Consider the following 23,459-nt stretch of genomic DNA (forward strand, 5'->3'; position numbering starts at 1 on the left):
CCTTTAAAGCTCATCTAGTCCAACCCCCCAGCAGTAAGCAGGGATATCTTCAACTACATCAGGTTGCTCAGAGCTCCCTCCAGCCCGACCTTGAATGTTTCCAGGATGTTACATATGGGAAATGTTACATACCCCATAGTCATAGTGCAGTCCAGTTCTGGGTATCATTTCTCCTGATAAAATGCAAAGACAAGCCAGCACATGAAACCTTGCTGTACTGATCCTATTTGCAGAGTGGTCCTTGATTTGATCTGCAGTTTTCACATCCTCTTCATCCTCTGTTTTTCTGTGAAAGACACGTGAAATGACCTTCCAAACATAAAAAGCTGAGTGACATATACATTCTGTATACATATGGATGCCAGTCATAATGAAATACTGTTTGTTTGTTTGTTTTTTAACAATGCAGGAGACTGAATCTACAATGCTGATTTCATGAGTTCTTTTTACACTGGTTTTACTATGATTTTGGTCAAAACGAACAAAAGCAAGCTTTAGAGAATTTGCTGGTCCGGTGAAAGATTCACCCCTGAATTAGCTTTTGTGCTCCCAAGAAAACTAACTTTACAAAAAAAATTGTCAAAATGTATAAAACCACCATAAAGGTGACTGAGAAGTCTTTGTTCAAACTAGATCCATTTGTTCAGAAAATCCATTTATGCAAAATAACACTACCTTTTTTTGAAATTCATAATGAAGACTTAAGTTAAACATATATTTGAATTTCAAATATATACAAATACATTTGAACACCTGTAAAAGGTGCGCCAATTCTACAGGAACTCCAGAAGTTTCATACATATATGTCAATACATAGGTGCTATGTGATTCTGATAATGAAATGAATATTGTTCTGGAGTCCTATTGATTAATTAATGTAATTCTATTAACTTATCTGTAAAACTGATAATAATAGCAATCTTAATTCATCATTTCTTTGAGAAACTGTGAAACTGAGAGAATTGATGACTGAAGTAGAGATTATAGCAATACAGAAGTTACTATTAACCTTAGCAAGGCCAGGGTTTCTTTTTGAAAGTCAGTGGCAGAGTTAAAAGATTCCTGGAGTCATGACATACAGTCTTCAGTTTTAATAACTACTAAAGCCATCAAAAATAATAACTCGATTCTTTTTCATATTATTGGTGCAGGCAGCCATCCAACACAAAGCTTCTGTAGTAGGTTGCCTTCAATTATTAAGCAGTAAGAGGTGGCAGGTCTTTATCAGGAACAGAGATGAAAGAGAATACTTTGCTTTAATACAAGAAGCGAGAGACATGTTGCTGAACATAATGAACTGTATACTATGTGGAGTACATCATAATGGGCTCTTTATTTGGGTTACATGTGGAAGATGAAACAAATATGTTCATGCATTCTGGAGACACCTTTTCATATCTTCAAACCATCTCATTTCATTCACTTTGGACAATATTTTACATCTGACAAAGCATGAGATCATTCAGCAGATTAGGTCACGTTGCCCATTTGAAGATTTATGAATTGTTCAAAGGAGAGAGACTTACATGCCCTGAAAACTGTTAAGTAAAAGTAAAATGCGTGTGATAAAAACCCTGGCTCAGTTCTGCAACCTTACTTAGGTAAATCTCCCAGTGACACACAGCAGAAAGCCACTGCTGCAGGAACGCAAGCTGCATGTACCCTGGCTGAAATGCGAGGGTTACACAGGCTGCAGCTGTCCGTCAGCAGGCATGATTTTCTGCCTTTCTGTGAGTGCAGAGTGGTGGTAACAGCACTTGTGCACCTCCCCTTCCAGATGGCTAGCTTTATAGCTACGGAAAGTAGAAAGCACCTAAAGAACAAAAGCCATGGGGCAACGCTTCACTGATGTTTGTTTCACGAAATGCTATTTATTTCAGTATGACTGACTACACCATATGTAAGTTAGCAGGCATTGTTTGACTCACGAGACTTAAAGATTAACAGAAAATAAGGCTGTTGAGCCAATTAAAAAATTATGCAGTCTTCAACATTTCTGAAGTGTTTTGACTCTGAATCTTCAGAACAATGACCCGCATTTTAAAGTTTAACTTCAATGGTATAAAATGATGGCACGAAATACAGACATGTAACAAGTCTTACAATTGTGTCTCATGTCTAGAATGTGATTATAAGAGTTGGCCAACTGCAGCACCATGTAGACATTAACAGTGGAAGATGCAGACGGTTTCTGCTTAGCATTTGTTCATAATAATAATGTGTAAGTCAAGTTGCATTTTGTGCTGCATTTTAAACAGCTGTGTAAGAGCCAGTAGAAAATCTAAAACCAAGTACAACTTAAAATATAACACTGCTTTGCTTTTCTCAGAAACAGTCAGTGAACTGGAGAATGTTTTGATTACTTTAACTTGTTATCATTTGTACATCTTGGTTTTCTAAGAAAATTAGACTTGCAGCTCATGCTTTTCCTGTCTATCGAGTTCCCCTCTCCTCCACCAACTGACTAATTGCAAAGGAACCTGACAAGCGCAGAAGTCTCAGGGATATTAAATTCCATGTTTTGTTAAAAGAGACAGATGAGCAGCAGAAAAACTTAAGGGCTCAGATGAGGGAAAAGCAGGAAGCGTGCATCCAATATATGTTCAGTTTGCTGAGCAATCTGTCTGTGCATCACTCCAAATCAGCTACAGCATATGATTTTACACTGCTGGCATGGGCAACGCAAACTCATAGTAGGGATGAGAGGATCCTGAGGGCATTGCAATTCAGGGACAGATAATGAGGAATTGTTTTACTTCAATGTAATGGATGTAGCAAACAAGAAACAATATTTGGTTATACCTGCTGGTGATGGAAGAACTTGTGTAAATACCTACCTCTTCACATAACAAACTTCCGATACCTAAAGTACTCATAGACGTAAATATGGCATTTTTACTGTCACTGCTACTTCAGCATATCGGAATACATCCAGCTGAGTACACTGAGTGTTCAAACAAGCAACCAAATAACAAAAGTTGAAGATTAGCAAATAATTGCTCCTCTGGCTATTGGAGTACAGACCCTGGCTACACCATTCCCTGATGGTTCAGATCACATCAACATTAATTCACTCTCACTTGCTCTCTTGGAGTGAATAACCTAGTCCTAAAACAAAATCTAGTAGGATTACGGAGACAGTTTGCTCAAAGACCTCTTCTAAAAGGCAACTGGAACAAGACTTTAGCAGGTTAGGCTGCCATCACCTTACACAACCCTCTGACTTAATCCTGGAGCCTTGCACCCTCAGATTTCTTCAAGGCCCTTTTCCTACGCACGGGGGGGATGCTGCACAGTTTCATATCATAAAATCACTGCCCCAGTAAGCTGTATTAAAGCTCTCTCGCTACTTCAGGTAATTTAAACTGAAATTCCCCTCCCCTCACTATGTCTTGGGGCAACACAGAGACCAGAGGAAACCAAGGGCCAAGTGTAGACCTTCATTTTTATGAACCTTCTCTGGCTTTGCAGTTAGAAGATGCTTTTTATCATGGGGATGCCCTGCTACTGTGACACTTAAGTATGTAAAAAAATGCAAGAAATCTGAGGTTTACATATTTTTTGTCTTCCTTCCCTCCTCCCTCCAAAATGAAAGATAAGAGATAACATGAAAAAAATCTTCCCAGCATGTGGCAGCTGAAACATAAACAGATGTAGAGTGATTTTCCATCTACTCCAGACAGCATCAGACATGGATTAGACCCCACCTCTTCTGAAAATACATTTCAGTTGTACTAAACCAAGGCATAGATTTCATTTTTTTCCATTACTGCAGCTCCACAGGATCTAGAATGTGGTTTTGCAGATATGGGCAGTGAGCTCACTTAAGTGAAATCTTTACATAAACTCCACAACTCCTTTACACAGACGTTGTTCTTCCCACACACAAAGAGTACACTTTGGCCTGTATCTGTGCTATACGTGTATCTGCACAGTTAAGGACTTAATAAAGGCTCTCTGTCAACGGGGTGACAGAAGCAAGACTGAGGTACCTTGTTAGAGCTATGTGAGAGACCATATCTGCACAGCATTAATCTCTATTCTGGCTTGTCTCGCTTTGGTGCAACAAAGTTAAGAAATGAAATATAACCCAAATAAGGCTAAAAGAAAATTCATAAAGTGTGGATCACTCTTCAGTATCAAGAATGAAGCAGACGGCAGAGTTTACTACTTATCTTCTTGGTGTTACGGACTATAGTTTATGAGTGGGTCTGAGAAAACAACAGCAGAATTTCTCAGTTAGTGAGGCTTTTGTTTTTCTTCTATTGGCAAAAATGGACTCTAATGTAATTCATGATTACCTCTGTTACAGTTATCTTCCTACAGCAAGTAACGTTACTAATGGTTAAAGTGTAGGTATTCCCAAAGTGTTTGTAAAAGGATGAATGAAAAGACTGATAAGAATATGTAAGCCATGCAGCTCAATCTTTCTTGGCACTATAAGCAACCAGCAAAGGAAGATCCTTCCAAACAGAATTGCCTTAGAAAAAAAGTTATAAATTTTTCAGCCATACTCTATGGAATAAAACGCTGCCACTTTGGTAATTCACTGTTTTTGTTATCCCTGAGATTCATACTCCTTCAGCTGTCATCGTCAACAACTGACTCATACAAAGTTTGAATATAGGATTAAATTGCAATTTGGAGGCAGCACACAACAAGTTGTGCATGAAGTTCTGCTTAACCCTTGAGAAACTGGGGTGTTCAGCAACTTTCCACTCCTACATCTGTGATATTCTACAGCAATGCTTTTCAGTCAGTGATAATCCTTTCTAATATCCTGTTTCCTAGAAATGATGTTGATGTGACTTCAGCTTTCCTCTCTTATATGTATGCATAACATTACAGGACCACATAATTTTTGTCAGCCTTGACCCAACCCCTATTTCCCCTTTACCTTCCTCTCCCTGAATTCCTCACTGTCATACTAGTTGTTAGCAGGGGATGAAATTAAAATATTTGAATCTTTTAATAAAGATGCAGGAAAAGATGTGAAGGAGGGTAGTAAAATTATTTGAAATGTAAACTATTAAGCAAGGTTTTCATCTTGACTGTAACCAGGTATTCTGGTCTGGTTAAGATAATCCAAAGACACAGAAGCACTTCTGATACACTACATCATCCCAGGCTCTTAGCAAGACATAGGATTTTCCTTTTTTCTTTCTCTCAAATCATTGGTTGGGAACAAATCTTCTCCTAGCACTCTAGCAAGGGGAAGTATCCTGTTCTCTGACAGTACAATACAAAGCAGCGTCTACACGTGCCAGATGCAGTCCTGCCTGGGGTCACACAGCCCGGTGGAGAGCCTGTTTCCACCTTGTGGGATGTCTTTGAGAGAAATTGTCCAGAAATTACCACACTGAACATTGTGCTCGGTTTTCATTCCATTTTCTACTGTAAGATCTTTGTGGGGAACATTTCCCTTTCTTTCACGCTACCATGTACGCATCTGATAAGTTTCCACCTGCCACTGACAGGAGTCCTGCTAACAGGCAGGCAATCTCTGGTATACCCCCAAGTCCTAAGTTTCAGGCTAAACAAATGCTTGTGAAAGTAGGAAGGAAGCAGAAAAACAGCAGCAGCGCAACCATCAGCTTCTGTCTCTTGTCTCTTACTTGCAATCTTGTCTGAAAGAAAACAGGGACAGAGTAAATTAGGAAGCGTGCTGAGGCCTGGCAAACTTTTCTCTCCATGTGGCTTTGTAAAATACTGATTTCAGTGCCCCACTGAATCTTGGCTGACACCAGTGGTGCAAAACCCTTGGAAGGGAACACACTTAAAAATAGGAATGCAAATAAATAATTTTGGAAACAAAATTGATACACAAGAAAAGGGTACTAGTAGGGTTCAGTGATGTTCAACACAACAGCTGAAGCTGGGGTTGTGCTCATGTCCTCTCAAAGACCTATTCTCACCAGCCCCTCTCTCAGGAAGATGATGGGTTCTGCATGCAGGGAACTGGGGAGGAGAAGGGCTGGCATCTGGGATGCGAAAGTTCATTCTTCTCAACTCACCGGCTGCCACACAGTTGTCAGGAACTCCCTTCACAGAGACTTTATTCATGGCCTTCAGAAAAGGGTTGACAGGCAGATAGTCTCCTCATTATCTTGTCCACTGACAAAGCACAATTTCTGACATACCAACTGTATCTCTTTTAAATTTCTATCTTTCAGTAGACCCTTGAGCATGGCTTTTTTTCCTTTAACTTTTGCTTCGTAAGGAGTTTTATGTTGCTTTTGACAACAAGTAGTACAGGGCTGTGCAGAAAATCACTGCTCTCTCCCTTGGGAGGGCGAAGCAGACACAGAGGAAATAATTTTTATTAACTTTAGCCCTGAGAAAATCCTAGAACAAAGGTGCAGGCACAGTCTATGCTCTGTGCAGATGTTGAGATCCAAGCATGCTTGGTAGGGGACACCATAGAAAATACAGTTACCCAGCTGTAACAAGTATCTACTAAGTATTTTTCAGAGATTTTAACTTGGCAAAATTTGGGCCTTGTTATCCATAAAGATAAGAAAATATGCATTTGACAAGTGGGAAGGACCAACCTCTGCTCCAGAGGATAAAGAATGAAACTTCTTAGTTAAACACAAAATAGCATTTTCATTCCTAAACAGCTTTAGTTGATTTTTTTTTTTTAAAGAAACAACTTGTGCAGGCATGGGAATCTTCAGCCTGAATATTTAATTTAGATAAACCTGTAAGTGATTGAAAACAAAACCTTTTGAAGGAAAACACCCTAAGTAAAGGTATCTCTCTAGTCAAACACTGAGGATTGTCCTCTCATTTTCACCAGTGGAAAAGCTCTTTGAAGTAATTGCAGTTACATAGGATTTGTTGCTAAATAACTGAAAGCAAAATCTGATCATGGTAATCTAAGTGGTTTTGTGTGATTTATCAAGACAAGTCACCCAAGATCCTTTTATACCTGTTACGCTTTTACACGGCAGTGAGGTTTTTCTGAATTATCCTTTCCTTAAGATGCAGAAGTCATGATCACAAATTTTTATATATATGCATGTGTGTGCCTGTAAATTCACAATGAATATAATGTACTACTCTTACATTACTAGCGCAGCAGTAATCTTACACAGTGAGAAAATGAAGAAACAAAAGTGTAACAGATCAGTTTCTGCTGTTTCCCAGAAAAACCCTGATGTACAAAATACATCAAAGACTACAGCAAGAGAAAGAAAAAATATTTTAAATTTATCTAAGGGGTAGTACAAAGATCTCCATTTTGTGATTAAATTTAAGTTTAGGAATGATGTTTGATATATTTTGGAACTCTGCCCACTCAGATTGGTTAAGCTTGTGAAAGGTTGCCTGTCAAACGCTATGTCGGTGATATGAAAACAGCCAGCCAGTAAATCATCCTTCCAATATGAACATCAACTAAAAATAAATAAACGTCTGCAGCAGAATGCCAGCCTGATGTTCCATTAAGACGAATGTTATAAACCATGAAGCAAACTAAATATTGATGACATGAAATCTGTAAAAAGAGACAGTAGCTTATGGCCAAATTAGGAAACTGTTAGTAAAACCAGGGAAGTGAGCAGCCAACAGAAAAAACAGCATAGTCTTTTAAAATAAAAATTGCTGCAAGTTAACCTTGCTGTGACTAACTATAAACCACAAGTATATGAAAACATCTAGAAATATTTGAAAATTGCACCATGCAGTGTAAACTCACTCTGCATGAGTCTCAGAAGTACTTTTTTTCATATGTTTATTCTTTTGAGAACACTGTTCATTATATGTTTAGGTCATTGTTTGCTTTTAGCTTGAAAAAAATGTAAAGTTCCCATCAGGACTGATCTTTCATGGTGTTAGAAACTTATAGTTTGTAGAAACATACACTGAACAAACATATACTGGAAGCAGCTCGCACCAAAGCGTTGTGACTTGAACTTAATCTGAAATAAATACAGAGAAAAGGGACAAAAAACACAGGAGGTGACATGGTAGAAGGCAGGGAGGAAAACAGGTATAATGAAAATAGGGAGCAAACAAATTGCATTCAGTAGTACGCAGCATTGAAGCTTTACATGAAAGTTACTGGAGCTTTTCACTAGCCTTAAAAAAGTATGAGAAGGGTATGTAATTAAGATAGATGACAGGTTATCTGTCATATATAGAGGTTATACAGGTTAATGCACAGCATCCCGATTTTAACTACAGCAAGTTATTGGCTTTTTTATTTAATTTAAAAATTAATGAAATGGGAAAATGACATGGAAAACACAAATGAGAAAAACAGAGAGAAGAAAGGCGCTGGAACGATCAGGAGCCATGCAGGTAGCTGAGAGATGGAGGATGTGCTTTAGGGCAGCATGCCCAGCAGCAGGGGCGGGAGGGCAGAAGGGCAGCGAGAGAGCTGAGTCACGCAAGGACGACAAAATCACTAACGTGACTGATCGCAGACAGCAGCGGAAGGCAGACAACTGCATGCCAGACAGCGAAGAGAAGGAAGAGGTCAGAGATGGTAGAGACAAAAATTCCCAGGATATTTTAAATTCCATTTTTTTCAGTTAACATCATAGCCGAAGAACTGAAGTCAAGTGGCATGGGACGTGCTGGGCACCTGTTGTTCACTCTGCTTTTGTTTAAAATCCCACGTAGACTCCACTTTTGGCATCAGGCCTCTTATGTCTAAATAGATAATTGGGCTCATGTTCAGGGATAAGGGATCAGTAACTTGGTGGTCGTACTTCACAGACGCTGGCCTTCTGGGAAACCTCATGCACATCCAGTGCGAAATCAATTATCAAGTTACTACCTAAAAATCATAATACTTTGCAAAATGGAAGGAATAAAAGCCTATGCATGGAAGCACAATGAACCAGCACTTCCCTGGTAGGTACAACAACATCCTGTGAATCTTCACTGCAGCCTGTTAAGATATTGGCTGGGACAAGCATGTCTATGTCTTTTCTAACTTATCTAAACCGTGCATTCCCTGTGTGAGAGGCCTTGTGCAGGAGATAAAGGCTCTGCACAGACACAACTGAAGGATTAAAGCCTGGTTTAGCTTCCCGCTTACTCCTGTTTACTTTGCTCGTTTTCCTCACAAAATCTTTGCAGAAAAATATTAGGATGCATTGGCAAGACATGGCCAAGAAGAGATGCCGCCCTTGACACACATTTATCTCAAGTGTTGTGGTTTTTTTTTAATTTGAAAAAGCAAACCACAGGCTCTACTCAAAGGTCACTCCCCTTAGAACCAATACAGCTTTTGATTTTCCTGGGAACTTCCTGAACAAGCACAGACATTTCCGCAAGATTCCCCCCCCAACAAGGTCAATCCTCCCCAAAACTCCAATGTTTTGGGGCTGTCTTCAAGCCCCCCCGTCCCGCTGTGGGCCCCGCCGCCCCCAAGGCCTCTCCCTGCCGGGGCCGAGCACCCGCCGCCGCCTGACCGCTCCCCAGAGCTCGGCAGCCGGAGTCCGCCGCGGCCCCGCCAGCGCTGGGGCCACCCGCCGCGGCCCCACCGTATCACCGCTCCCCGGGCCGGGCTCCGCAGTGCGGGGCGGGCCGCCGGCAAGGGCGGGCGGAGCCTCCCGCCGCCGCCAATGCGGGCGGGGGCCGCGGCGCCTGCGCCGGCCCGGCTGTGCGGCCCGTCCCGCTGCGGAGGCGCCGAGCCATGTGGAGCTGCTACCGGGCAGCCGTGGGCCTGCTGAGCCGCGGCCGGTGAGGACGGGGATTGGGGGGGGGGGGGAGGGGGGGCGCCAGTCCTTTCCCCGCCTTGCCCGGCCGCTCCGCTGGGGAGGCGACCCGCCCTCCGCTGCCCCGGGCCCCGCCGCGGGCCGGGGCGCGCTCCGCGCTGCAGCCGGCTCCTTCGCGCTCAGCCGCAGGGCGGGGAACGACGTGCCGTGTCCCTGACGGAGACCAGAGGGCCCCGTGCGGGCGGGGTGGGAGTGCCCGCTGCCGACGGGCAGCTCCGCGCTGGAGGCCGGCGGGAGCCGGGGCTGGGTGGTTGCGGTCTCCTCGTCTGCCCCCGCTCTGCCTCCGTCCCCAGCGCGGGGCTGAGGGGCAGCACCCTGTCCGCTGCTGTCGCACCTCTGGCGGGGCCGTGCTGGGTTTAAAGAGAAGTGTTATTTCAGGTCTTGGGATCAGAAGCCACGGAGGTGGAAGAGCGTTTCCGCCAGTGAAAGAGCGCTGCGGTACCGGGTAGGCGAGCAAATCCATGGCTTCACGATAGAGCAGGTGAGCATCGCCCTTCGCTTGTGTTTCCTCTGTGTTTGTATGGATACATTTCCCCTTGGTTGGAAAGCACGTGAGGCCAGGAGTCTACACGCTAAGTATTTGCATAGATGCTTTGGGCGGTCAGTTAAAAATGATACAGTAGTTACTTGTAGTTATCCCTCTGCAGCCAGATTCTTTGGGTAACATTAACTTCTTTAGGTAACACTAACACATGTTGCTATAGGGAGCTAACTCTTCTAGAGTGAATAACGCGCCCCGGCAGTCTGTGTGTCTGCTGCAGATGTTGAGCGTTCGGTGTGGTCTTGTAAAAGTCCTGACAGGAGACTGAACTTCACTGTGTGCTGTTTTATGAAAGACATTCAAGTAATATTTTATATCCTAAGCTGCTTTTAATACCTTTGTTAAGAACCTGCAATGGAAATATTATGTGGAATTTCTTTTTTAAAGAAAAAAACAGAAGCAGAGACTACAAATAATTTGCAAAAAGTGATTGCTCGTGACAGAGCTAGTGGTAGAGCTGGGTTCCTTGATTTTTCTTTTTCTGCCTTAACCACTGATACTTGAATATATGCCTTTTCTTTGTACTTCTGATCAATTGTTCTGGTCTTAATATCTATACCAGAAGAGTATTATTCTATATCGTATCTATACCAGAAGAGTATCTATACCAGAAGAGTATTGTGTATTTTAATTATTTTTTTAAACTTTATTTTCCATTTGCATACTTCTCCCCCCCAAAAAAAAAAACCATAGGAAGAAAGAATTTATTTAATCCTGTACATGGCAGTATTATGTACAGGATCAACAAACTGATCATTGCTATATGATCCATGATTTATTTGACTTAGCTGTAGTCACACTGTAACACAGATGTTTTCTTCCAATGCAGGTGGCAGCTGTTCCTGAGCTGTTCCTGACTGCAGTGAAGCTTAGTCATGACAGAACAGGAGCCAGATATTTACATGTGGCTCGGGAGGACTCCAATAATCTGTTCAGGTAAAACATTAATATATGTATAGCATATTCCATCTCAGCATCACCTTGTGGTTTCTAAATTGTAAGCCAGCTTCATAACTGGGTTTTTCTGTGATAACAAAGACAATAGTACTTCCTTTGTGGGACTTCCTTAAAGTTTTTCAGGTTGGAACAGATGTCATGAGGTCTGTTGTTCAGCGCTGATCAAAACAGGGTCAGCACTTAATTTGGGTGAGGCTCCCCAGACGTTTATCCAGGTGCAAATTTCCAAAGGTGGAGATTCTACAGTCTCTCTGAGATGCCTGTTCCCAGTGTTTGACTGTCTGTATGGTGGTGGTTTTTTTTTTTCTTTAATATCAAGTTGGAACCTCCCTTGCTTCAATTTATGAACATTGTTTCTTGTCCTTCCATTGTGCATGTCTATGCAAATAACCTGTCTTCATCATAACCTCCTTGTAGGTGTTGAAAGGCAGCTATTGAGTCCCCTTGATGCCTTTGCTTCTTCAGGCTAAATAAGTCCAGTTTCCTCAGCCTGTTTTCACAGGGCATGTGCTCCAGCCCCTGACCATTTACGTGGCTCTCCACTAAACTACTTCAAATTTATTATCATCTCTTCTGTATTGGTGAACCAAAAACTGGACTTCTGTTAAATTGCCTTATAGTTGCAAGGTGTAAAAGAGTTCTTTTAACTATAACCTTCCATGAACTTTTTCCTGAGCCTTTAGCCTTCCTGAGGCTAAAAAAGAAATGTGTTTAGTTTTGTGCTGAAAGCTTCTGTCCCACCTCCAGAAATAGAAGTGCAGAGGTTGTACACCCTCTAGAAGACGTGGCCGAGCACTCAAGAGTCTAAAGAACTTGGAAGCTCTGCATCCTGCTGTATGCTGTGATAATTACTAGACAGTGATAATGTTCCCATAAATCTCAGCTGCAGATAGGAGGTGGGTGGACTTCTCATCACAAATAATTGTGTTCCTCTCTGTGCTCTCTGTCTTGCAGTGTACAATTCCGAACCACTCCAATGGACAGCACTGGGGTCCCGCATATCCTCGAGCACACTGCGTTATGTGGTTCTCAAAAGTATCCTTGCAGAGATCCGTTCTTTAAAATGTTAAACAGGTCACTGTCCACTTTCATGAATGCATTCACAGGTGAGCCAGAGTCTCTTGGCTCTTTAATTTCTCTTTGGAGAGCCATTATTATTAAGTGTGAAGGTTGTGAGAGAGAGACTAAAAAACTAGCAAGGCAAGGCAACAAAATAGATCTTGTTCATTTGGCAGTTACAAAGTCCCAATAGAGTCGGATCTTTATAGTATACAACAAAGCATTTAATTATTTATATATATTGCAAAACCAAAGTTTTCATGGTACAATAGTTGTAGCGTTAAACTTATGTGTATTCCTCAGCAAAAATATAGGTCATATATTTTCTTCTCTTCCATTTTTTTATAGAGATGAGAGATTAAATATAAATGAGGGCAAAATGCATCTCAGACTTTCTAAAATTCTGGTATTTTTGTGTTTGTTTTATGCAGCTAGTGATTACACGCTCTATCCATTTTCAACACAAAATCCCAAGGATTTTCAGAATCTCCTGTCAGTGTACTTGGATGCAGCTTTCTTTCCGTGTTTGCGTCAACTAGATTTCTGGTAAGATGTGGACAGGTTGAAATGTATGCAAACCTTAAATTAGAAAAACAAAACCAAACCAAAACCCTCAAACTCCCAACGCTTCCTGTTATTAATTTTTTCAGGCAAGAAGGTTGGAGGTTAGAACATGAGAACCCAGCTGATCCTCAGACACCTCTAGTCTTCAAAGGAGTTGTTTTTAATGAAATGAAAGGGGCATTTGTAAGTTTTGTGAATTTTTGTTTTAAGATCTTACACGTGGTGAAGTGGCTTAAGCTGCAGGTTATCAATGGCATTATTGCACCAGAGATTTTCATTACTCTGTGAAATTTAAGTCCTCAGTAAAGTCAACAATCTGTTACATGGTTATTCTTAAAGTTGGCCTGTTGAAAGTTTGTTTACATATAAAATAGAACCTTGCTAACGGATTTTATTGTAGAATTTTCTTTTAAATTGACATGATAACATAGCTAGCTTTGTCCAAGTACATGGGACTGTAGAACAAAATGGTTATGTAAGGAGGAGCTCTTGTGTAAGTTAGACTCTGTGGTCTTATTATGGAGCACCTTTTATTTTTGGAATGTGTTTTGAAGACTTTTACTGAAATGTGATGTTTTCCTCTTAAGACAGATAATGAGAGGATATTTGCACAGCACCTGCAGAATAAAATCCTTCCTGATCACACTTATGGTGTAGTATCTGGTGGAGATCCGTTATGTATTCCTGATCTTACATGGGAGCAGCTTAAACAGTTCCATGCCACACATTATCATCCAAGCAATTCCAGGTATCTGAAATTTGTGACTAACTTACTAGGTTATGTACTGAGTTAGCACTCTGTTCATATTTTTGTGAGGGAAAACCAGCAATACAGTGTTCTGTATGTATTGCCGGCAACTTAGATAACCTGTACCCTCCAGCAGCTGGGACAGCATTGAAGCAAGGAATTTGCTCTGGGGAGAGAAGTGAAGGGTGAATTGGAAGCAGGGGCTACGGAAAAAGAGATGGCTGATTTTCTAGAGTATGTCTGACTGCTTGATTGTGGAGATTTGTTTTGGGGATTTTTGTTTACAGATGATTCACCTTGAACTCATATGAGTTGGGGAGAAGTGGAACATACTAAAAAGTATTTGGCAGTAATGTTGGGAAGTTATGATACTAGTAACCCAGATGAGCTTAGGGGATCCTGTCCTCCTTGAAGTCAACACAGATTAAAAGTTATAAAAAGAAGTTACACATGAACGGCTGTTTATTTGCTCCTGAATCATGCATTACTGTATAGGGTTCTAAATAATGGATATCCATTTGAGTCAGATACTAATACTGTTGGTCTTGATAAGGTCTTTAAGCTAAAAGCCAGCTTGCTTGAAAATTTGAAGGTGATACGGAGGGAAATCTATAGTATCATTGTTTCTTCTAAACCGATTTTGCAGTCGGTCGGTTAGTCTGATTAATTCACCATCCTTTGTTTTTCTCATCATCCAAAGTATTCTATTGTACCTGTGTTTAGGTTTTTTTCGGGGAATAACACTTACCTGAGACATACCTCATCCTCACATTTAATCCAGTGGGAGTCAGCAATGTTTCTTGTAGGTATGGGAGTGGGCTTTGGTAGACTGACACTCAGAACCCAGCCACGTTTTATAGATCAGTTGAGATCATCATATTTTATACATTATGTGTGAGGACCATAAGGATTTTGTCTTCTGAAACTTTAGAGCACTGGGATTCTAGCTTCAATTACTAATATTTTTTCTTGGAACATTGCATATTGCTTCAACTAAACAAATTCTGTTTTTTTTTTGTGGGCTCTAAAGCACAAAACAGAAGCTGAAAAATGTTATGGGGTTTTACTAGCAGATCCACGGTTTTTGTGTATATGGCAAACTAGTAGGCCTTTAACCTAGAGGCCTTACAAAGCATGTTCCCTTCTAGGGGTAACTGGATCACTGGAAATAATGTCAAATTCAGAATATAATAAAAGCTGTTACTGTAAATCTCATGTAAAATCTGATACTTAATGCTGATCTTTCATTTAAAATGCAGATTTTTCACCTATGGTAATTTTCCACTGGAGCAACATTTGAAACAAATACATGAGGAAGCATTGATAAAATTTGAAAGAATTGAATCAAATACTGAAATCCCAAAACAGAAACTCTGGGAAAAGCCTGTAAGTGAAAAAAAAAAATAAACTGAAACAAACAAAGAGAAACAATGCACATCCAATCTTGGAACTGCAGAAACTGAGTATAACAGGTTAACATTTTAGCGCAGCCTTTTGGAGCTATTTTCACAGAATCACAGAATCACAGAATGTTAGGGATTGGAAGGGACCTCGAAAGATCATCTAGTCCAATCCCCCTGCCGGAGCAGGATTACCTAGACCATATCACACAGGAACGCGTCCAGGTGGGTTTTGAATGTCTCCAGAGAAGGAGACTCCACAACCTCTCTGGGCAGGCTGTTCCAGTGTTCGGTCACCCTCACCGTAAAGAAGTTTTTCCTCATATTTTGTTTGATTAGAGGTGTGTTTGTGTGTAAATGAGCTGAAGTATTTTTATTTTTCATTAAAACGAGGGAAAAACTACATTTGCTTTTGAGTCTTAGTAGTGTAATGATTGCGTGCGGTTGTTATTTTTCATATTTCCAGTTTTCAAGTCCCTCGGCATTTGGAGCATTGAAGAATTTATTAATGGAAAGCATTTAGAGCTACTAATACAAATACTGATACTTAAGTGTCAGGAAATATGCCCTCTAATGGTACCTAAACTTCCAAACATTGGTGTCAAAAATAACTTTTTCCATTCTCCACCCCTTCCCCCCTGCTACTTCCCTCCCTGTCTTGTCCAGAAGCTTAAGCATTTCTTTGAAACGCAGCTCAGAAAGTTAATTATGGCCAGATTTTCTTGATCAGCTCCTCTGTTTCTCCACTTGTAAAAACTGAGATATGACTCAATATTTTTCCTGATATTCTGTGTTAGTGTATTTACTTATGAATATTGAACTTACTCATGAACATCTGTAAAATTATTTTAAATCTTTGTAAGGAAGGTGCTATGAAGATGAAGCAGTCATCTTTTTATTTGTAACTTCGGCTCTGAGTTTAGTCTGCATCAAACATATTTATTATACTTTACAGAGAGAACACAGTGTAACATGTGGTTTGGACTCATTTGCTGCCGATCCTTCCAAGCAGACAACTGTCAGCGTCAGCTACTTGTTGACAGAGTAAGTGTATCAAAATGAAATCCTGAATCAAAGGCTTGTTTTAGAACTTTAAGCAAGACACAGGTGTATTTCATGTTCCCCAGTCCTTCTTTATGAATGTCATCCTGAAGTTAAATAATGCAGTGGGAAAGCTAGACAAAGCCTCCTTTAGTAAATGAAAGTTTAAGTACTAAAAGAATTTTTCTTGTCTTTTTCTTTAGCAGATAGACATAAGGAAAATCAGCATTATCTTACAGAACTGTTCAGTGGATTAGACTTTTGGGAACGCTGGCTTCCTGTCTTTCAGTTTCCCACCATGTGCAAGCGTTTCTGTGTTGCCCTACTACTAACTTTATCTACCCTTGCAGCCTAATTTAACTTGCTTTACTGCTAATTATAATAAGTGAAAGACCCAGAAGTCTCTTAGTTCCATAAAGTTTGGTGCAGTGTTCATAACCGGCAGTTATTTCTCCCTTGGCCCCTGTACGTTTTTTTGTAGTAGTAATTTTTCTGAAATGAACTCAGTGATGTTGGGTGTCACGTATTTGTAGCTTGACATTCTTTAAGAACTTTTAATTTTCTTTAAGTATTACAGACACTTTTGAAACATTCACACTAAGCCTGTTGTCTTCACTGTTGGTTGATGGGCCGAATTCTCCTTTTTACAAAGCCTTAATTGAGTCTGGTGTTGGTACAGATTTTTCTCCTGATGTTGGGTAAGTGTTACAATTTACATTTCATCCCTATAAGCAATATTAGTAAAGTTACAAACCACTATTAAGCTGGGAGAAGTCATCTCTCATACAGGCAATTTATACCAGAATAATCTTATTTTAACATTAAAATATCTTAAGAGTTTCTACTGATGAACTATAAAGCATTCTCAAGTGTCATTTTTGGCTTGTCAAAATAATTTGATAGAAGCTATGTTAGTTTAAACAACATTGTACTTTTTAAAGCTTATGAACAAGAAAAATCGTTAGATAAAAACATGGTATACCTTCAGTGCCCTCATTTACCTGAGGTTTTCATCTTGGCCATTTAGTATATTACTCAGAAGTGTTTGCTAGCTCTTCTCTGTACTGTGTTACCTTTGCTTTTTTGATTTAATTCTGTGGGTTTGTAGTAGCTACGTTTGGCACAAATGTGCTTTTGTGCAGTAAGTGCCATTAACTTGCCATTGCCTCAGTACAAAAGGGTATGTCTGCTAACACTTACTTATTTAAACTGTAGCTTTTGCAGTCAGTCTTCTGAGCTTGCTTTGCACTGCAGACTAAGGGTGGATGGGTTCCCTTCACCTAACTGTACACTCAGCTGCTCATCATAGTTTGCATTTATTGTCAGCAGAAAACACTTTCAGGGCGTGATTCATCTGACTGATTTTAGACTTCAGGATGACAAAAATCATGCCTTTGTCTCTGCTGACTGTCTGAGATGTTTGAATGGGAAACCTTAATATACTCATCTATGATTTTAATGCCTTAGGGTACTATGCCTGGCTTGAACTGTCTTTATGTGAAGCCACAAGCTTCCTGCAAGTCCTGTGTCATAAACGCCAGTGCCATGCAGGCATCTTAATATCACAGGGCATGGCAGTAGAAATCCATGTTTAGACACTGAAGTAGTGATTCAGTTATTGTATGCTTTGTCTGCTGAGTCTTTTGCAGGTTGACTGTATTAATATGGTGTTGAACCATACAGTGAGTTGGCTTTCATTTGCCTTAGTGACTGTGCTCATCAATCAATCTAGAAGAGTAAGTTTGAGTCCAGAGATCACTATTCCAGAATTAAACACCTGAGTGTGCCATTGAATTCCTTCTATGGTTTTTAGACATGGAGTAGTGGATGTTTAGAGTAGATGAGCACCTGTTGCTTTCTGTTTGTTGGCTTTGGTTTGAACTGCTAGGTGTTCTGTATTTCTGCAAGAGTCCATTCGTCACTCTAAAGATGACCTATTACGGTTACTATTGAAAATAATTGCAACAAACATGGAACACGTCACCTTCACCACTTGCTTTACAAATACTGCTTTAAATGTACCAATTTAAAAGTACCATAATACCATTCCACTTACCTGCTTAAGTAGAATGTATGTGCTTGGTGTTACAGGCAGCTAAAATTTTCACCTTAAAAAAAAGAGACTCCTTTACCTGAAAGTACTTACAAATGAATGAGAAGATGAACAGAAAAGACCAGCTTTTCTTCTGTAACTGTTTTTCTTTCTGTTATATCATATGCCATGTGTTTTCTTGACAGTGGCTACTACTACTGAAATTGAACAAAAAATGCTTTTGTTCAGAGGCATTTCTTGCCTCTTTGGTAATTATTTTTCTTTCTATCTAGCTTTTAAAATCCTGTGTGTGTGTATGTGGAAATGATGGGTGTTTTTCCCCTTCTGCCTTTGCTGGCAGGTTTAATCCTTAAGTTCTCGTACTTGTCACTGAGTTGAATATGTTTTATTCTAGGTTTAATGGCTCAACGAGAGAAACTTATTTCAGTGTGGGTCTACAGGGTATTGCTGAAAGAGACATTGATACTGTGAAACAGATTATTGCTAGAACAGTTGATGAAGTTATTGTGTGAGTAATGCTAATTTTTTGAGAATACTGTTAGTTCTTTCGTACAGTCTTTTACAATTAGATATTAATAATATAATAATAGGCATAAATAATACAGGCATATATAAAATAACATGCCTTAAAAATTTAGTTATGTTAAAATAAATGCACTAAAGAAGCAGTAATATTGTTCAATACTCTTAAAACTTGTATCTGCTACTTCCTTTATTGTAGCATATTCATCACCATAACCTTCAGGAGTTTAATGATATTAGTGCAGTTTCACTAAATGACACAGAATGATAAGGTTATTTCATATCAATTTTAATTTAGTGTGGAAGACATTATGTTGTAATGCTTCCTTTATCGATGTTATAATTCATTTTCATAACTTCACTTAAAGTGATTAGTGTTAATGGATATGATTTCCTTCTTTCATCACCCCTTCCCAAAGGAAAGGATTTGAGGAAGATAGGATTGAAGCTCTACTTCACAAAATTGAAATCCAGCTGAAGCATCAGTCTACAAGTTTTGGACTTGCCCTGACATCTGTAAGTCTGTATGTGTGCCCGTGTCTGGTGTGTTTTTAGGAATTGATAAGAAATCTATTGTCTACGTCTTTACAAAGTATGGGGTCGTTCTGTGGGCTCTTGATATGTAAAACTTTTCACTTAAGGACTATTCAAACTATTGCTGGACTCCGTGCTCTATGACTTAATCTGGCAGTGAGCGTGTTGTCTTTGCCTGAATAGTAGCTTTGATTGCAGTAGCACTGATTACTTCTGTAACAGAGGCATGCCATAGTGGCTCTTGGAATTGTATGTTTTGGCCAGATGCCTATGGATATTTAAAAATCAAATAGAAAGACTGTATTATTCTGTGGAATTTAGTGTTGTACTGCTGTAATTTAATTTCAAGATTCGCAAGTGAATATGCACACTAACTCAATTCTTGGCCTTAAATTTTGATACCAAAGCTGTATCAGAATTTTGATACAAAGCTGTTACGGAAAACATGCTTCACAGCAGAATGTGGTGTCTTTGAGAATTCTGCAAGTCGTCATAAATTTGGGAACGAGTTAGCAGCGGTATTTGCCGTCAGTTTGGAAATCAGGGCCTCCTGCTGCCACCCGTTCTCCAGTGTCCTCTGTTTTTTTCTGCTCTGCAGCAGCTTCAGTTGCTTAGCAGCTCTTTTGCTTTCTGTCTCTCAAGTGTTGTATCTTTTTCAGCATGAACAGGAGTTCATTCCTTGACATACAAATTTAGGTAAAGAAGCAGAGCCCTGAATTAACACTAGACTTGTACATGGGAGAGCCCAACCAAGAGCTGTTTCAAGTCAGATTGCCATTCAGTGAAACAGACAAATTGTGGATATTTAATTGCCTGTCATGTTTCACAGTAGAATCTGGCAAAATGTGCCTGACTGATAGCCAGTACTTCCTAGCATGTCTTCAGATTGTGAGAGTAATTCTGTCTGATGAAATATTTATGCATATAGTTTATCTTTCAATATTTTTAAGCCTTAAAGTTGATTCAACTGTTAGGACTTAATTCTAGAACAGAAAGCTCTTAATTCTTGCTTTTAAAGACCAGTCATGCAGCATTTGGTGTTAATACGCCCATAGAAGAGGATTATATTTCAGTTCATTTTTCTGAGGTCATGTTTTAGAAGTTGACCTCAAAAAGGGACTGAAAGGGACCTGGTTACAACTAAAGTAATCATAGAATCATAGAATGGTTTGGATTGGAAGGCACCATTAAAGATCATCTAGTTCCAACCTTCCTGCCCTGGGCAGGGCCATCTTTCACTAGATCAGGTTGCTCAAAGCCCCATCCAACCTGACCTTGAACACTTGCAATGATGGGGCATCCACAGCTTCTCTGGGCAACCTGTTCCAGTGTTTCACAACCCTCATTGTAAAGAATTTCTTCCTTATGTCTCTCTTTCAGTTTAAAACCAATGCCCCTTGTCCTGTCAAGGCCTTGGTAAAAAGTCGTTCTCTGTCTTTCTTATAAGCTTCCTTCACTTATTGAAAGGCCACAAGAAGGTCTCTCTGAAGCCTTTTCTTCTTCAGGCTGAACAACCCCAACTCTCTCAGCCTGTCTTCATAGAAAGCGTGTTCCAGCCCTGTGATCATTTTTGTGGCCCTCCTCTGGACCTGCTCCAACAGGTCGATGTCTGTCTTGTACTGTGAGCCCTAGACCTGTATGCAGTACTTCACGTGAGGTCTCATGAGAGTGGAGTAGAGGGGGAGAATTGCCTCCCTCAGTGTGCTGGCCATGCTTCTTTTTACACAGCCCAGGATACGATTGGCTTTCTGGGCTGCGAATGCACATTGCAGCCTCATATCCAATTTTTCATCTACAAATATCCCCAAGCCCTTCTCTTCAGGGCTGCTTTCAAACCATTCATCGCTCAGCTTGTACTGATTATTGGTCATTGCTCCAGCCCAGGTGCAGGACCTTGCACTTGGCCGTGTTGAACTTCATGAGGTTTCTACGGGCCCAGCTCTCAAGCCTGTCATGGTCTCTCTGGATGGCATCCCTTCCCTCAAGTCTATCAACTTCACTGCTCAGCTTGGTGTCATCTGCAAACCTGCTGAGAGTGCACTCAATCCCACTGTCTATGTCATTAATAAAGGTATTGGTCCAAATATGAACCCCTGAGGAACAGGCACCACTTGTTACTGATCTCGCTTTGGATGTTGAGCTATTGAATGCAACTGTTTGCATGTGGCCATCCAGCCAATTCTGTATCTGTCAAATAGTCCGTCCATCAAACCCATATCTCTCCAATTTAGTGACAAGGATGTTGTGTGGGACTGTGTCAAAGGTCTTACAGAAGTCAAGATAGATGACATCAGTTTCTCTTCACTTATCCACCAATGCAGTCATTCCATTGTAGAATGCCACCAGATTAGCTAGGCACGATTTGCCTTTTGTGAAGCCATGTTGGCTATCACAGATGACAGCCTTTGTAATTTTAAATGTCATGTGGTAAGGATTCTCTAACTTCCATGCTGCATTCCAGCGCTGTGCTAGCTTTACAATTAGAAGGATTTTCTTCTGTGTGATGTATTTTTTTAAAACACAATACAATAGGTGAACCACTGGCTGAAGGATGGGGCTCAAAGTGTTTTAGTAAATGAGGTGACATTCGGCTGGTGGCCAGTCACTAGTGGTGTTCCCTAGGGCTCAATTTTAGGGCCAGTTCTCTTCAATGTTTTTATCAATGACCTGGACACAGGAGTTGAGTGCACGCTAAGTACATTTGCTGATGATACTAAATTAGGAGGAGTTGTGGATTCCCTTGAGGGTAGAGAGACCTTACAGAGAAACCTTGATAGATTGGAGCGCTGGGCAGTCACAAACTATATGAAATTTAACAAGGACAAATGTAGATTTTGCACCTGGGGTGGTATAATCCTGGATGTACGTGTAAACTCGGGGACGAGGTTGGAGTGCAGCCCTGCAGAAAGCGATATGGGAGTTTTGGTTGATGGTAAGCTCAATATGAGTCACATAAAGCCAAAAAGGGCCAACCATATCCTGGGGTGCATTAAGGACAGTATAGCTAACTGGTTGAAAGAACTGACTGCCCCGCTACACTCGGCATTGGTGCAGCCTCACCTGAAGTACTGTGTACAGTTTTGGGCTCCACAATATAAGAAGGACACAAAAATATTCGGATGTGTCCAAAGGAGAGCAACAAAGATGCTGAAAGGTCTAGAGGGCATTACATGAGGACCTGCTGAGCATACTATGTTTGTTCAGCTTAGAAAAGAGGAGATTGAGGGGTGACCTCATTGCTGTCTACAACTCCCTTGTGATGGGGAGGCAGAGACAGAGGTGCTGGTCTCCTCTCTCTGGTGTCCAGTAATAGGACACGAGGAAATGGCTTCAAACTGCATCAGGGAAGTACAGATTGGATATTAGGAAGAAGTTCTTCATGGAGAGGGCGGTCAAGCACTGGAATAAGTTTGCTGGGGGTGCACAAGAAGTTGGGAGGGGACACAGCTGGGAACGCTGACCCCAACTGACCAAAGAGATGTTCCATACCATGACATCATGCTCAGCATATAAAGCTGGCGGAAGAAGAAGGAAGGCAGGGGGGACGTTTGCAGTTATGGTGTTTGTCTTCCCAAGTCACTGTTACGCGTGGTGGAGCCTGGTTTTCCTGGGGATGGCTGAGCACCTGCCTGCCCATGGGAAGCAGTGAATGAATTCCTTGTTTTTCTTTGCTTGCACACAGCTTTTGCTTTACCTATTAAACTGTCTTTATTTCAACACATGAGTTTTCTCACTTTTACTCTTCCGATTTCCGCCCCCCCCATCCCACTGTGGGGGGAGTGAGCAAGAGGGTGTGTGAGGCTGAGCTGACAGCGAGGGTTATATTGTGACACCGAGGAAGTGGTCATGACCCCAAGCCTGTCAGTGTTCAAGAAATGTTTGGAAAACGCTCTTAGACATATGGTTCAACTTTCAGGTTTCTTACTGAGAACCAGCACTGAGTTGTTGTAATGACCCCATGGAAGCCTCAAATAAGGAGTGACTGCTTTTATTTCAAGAGAATTAACTCAAGCATAGTCTAAAAGAATTAATGTTCTTTAAAACACATTAGGGAATTTCCACAGAATAGATAATAACAGATATTGCTGAAAGTCTGGAAGGCTTGTGATACCTGCTTGTAATTAAAGAGGTAAGAAAAGAGAAGGTGGTTTTGACAGTTCCAATGCATTTGTTTTCTATATGCTTTTAAGGGCTATTTCTTTCAAATGTCTTGAGATTTCTTTATTTTGCTTTGTTTCATTTTTTCCCCATTCACACAGAGTAGAAATGGAGAAGGTTTTGATATCTTGCCCTGTGGTGTATTTGAAGA

General features: G+C 40.6%; 1 protein-coding gene across 1 annotated transcript in view; it reads left to right on the forward strand.

The window, feature by feature from the left end:
• The first annotated feature begins 9,613 nt into the window (after window positions 1–9,613).
• The window catches only part of PITRM1 (pitrilysin metallopeptidase 1), a 31,863-nt gene continuing 18,017 nt past the window's right edge, over window positions 9,614–23,459 (forward strand). The window contains exons 1-12 of the mRNA XM_068405341.1: window positions 9,614–9,696; window positions 10,110–10,212; window positions 11,102–11,208; window positions 12,184–12,335; window positions 12,720–12,834; window positions 12,939–13,035; window positions 13,440–13,600; window positions 14,860–14,986; window positions 15,956–16,044; window positions 16,611–16,739; window positions 18,489–18,602; window positions 19,036–19,132. Of these exons, the coding sequence (XP_068261442.1) occupies window positions 9,650–9,696; window positions 10,110–10,212; window positions 11,102–11,208; window positions 12,184–12,335; window positions 12,720–12,834; window positions 12,939–13,035; window positions 13,440–13,600; window positions 14,860–14,986; window positions 15,956–16,044; window positions 16,611–16,739; window positions 18,489–18,602; window positions 19,036–19,132 (1,338 nt within the window). The 5' untranslated portion in view covers window positions 9,614–9,649. The remainder of the gene's footprint in view (window positions 9,697–10,109; window positions 10,213–11,101; window positions 11,209–12,183; window positions 12,336–12,719; window positions 12,835–12,938; window positions 13,036–13,439; window positions 13,601–14,859; window positions 14,987–15,955; window positions 16,045–16,610; window positions 16,740–18,488; window positions 18,603–19,035; window positions 19,133–23,459) is intronic.

The sequence above is a fragment of the Nyctibius grandis genome, chromosome 7, assembly GCF_013368605.1.
Source record: "Nyctibius grandis isolate bNycGra1 chromosome 7, bNycGra1.pri, whole genome shotgun sequence".
NCBI lineage: Eukaryota > Metazoa > Chordata > Aves > Nyctibiiformes > Nyctibiidae > Nyctibius > Nyctibius grandis.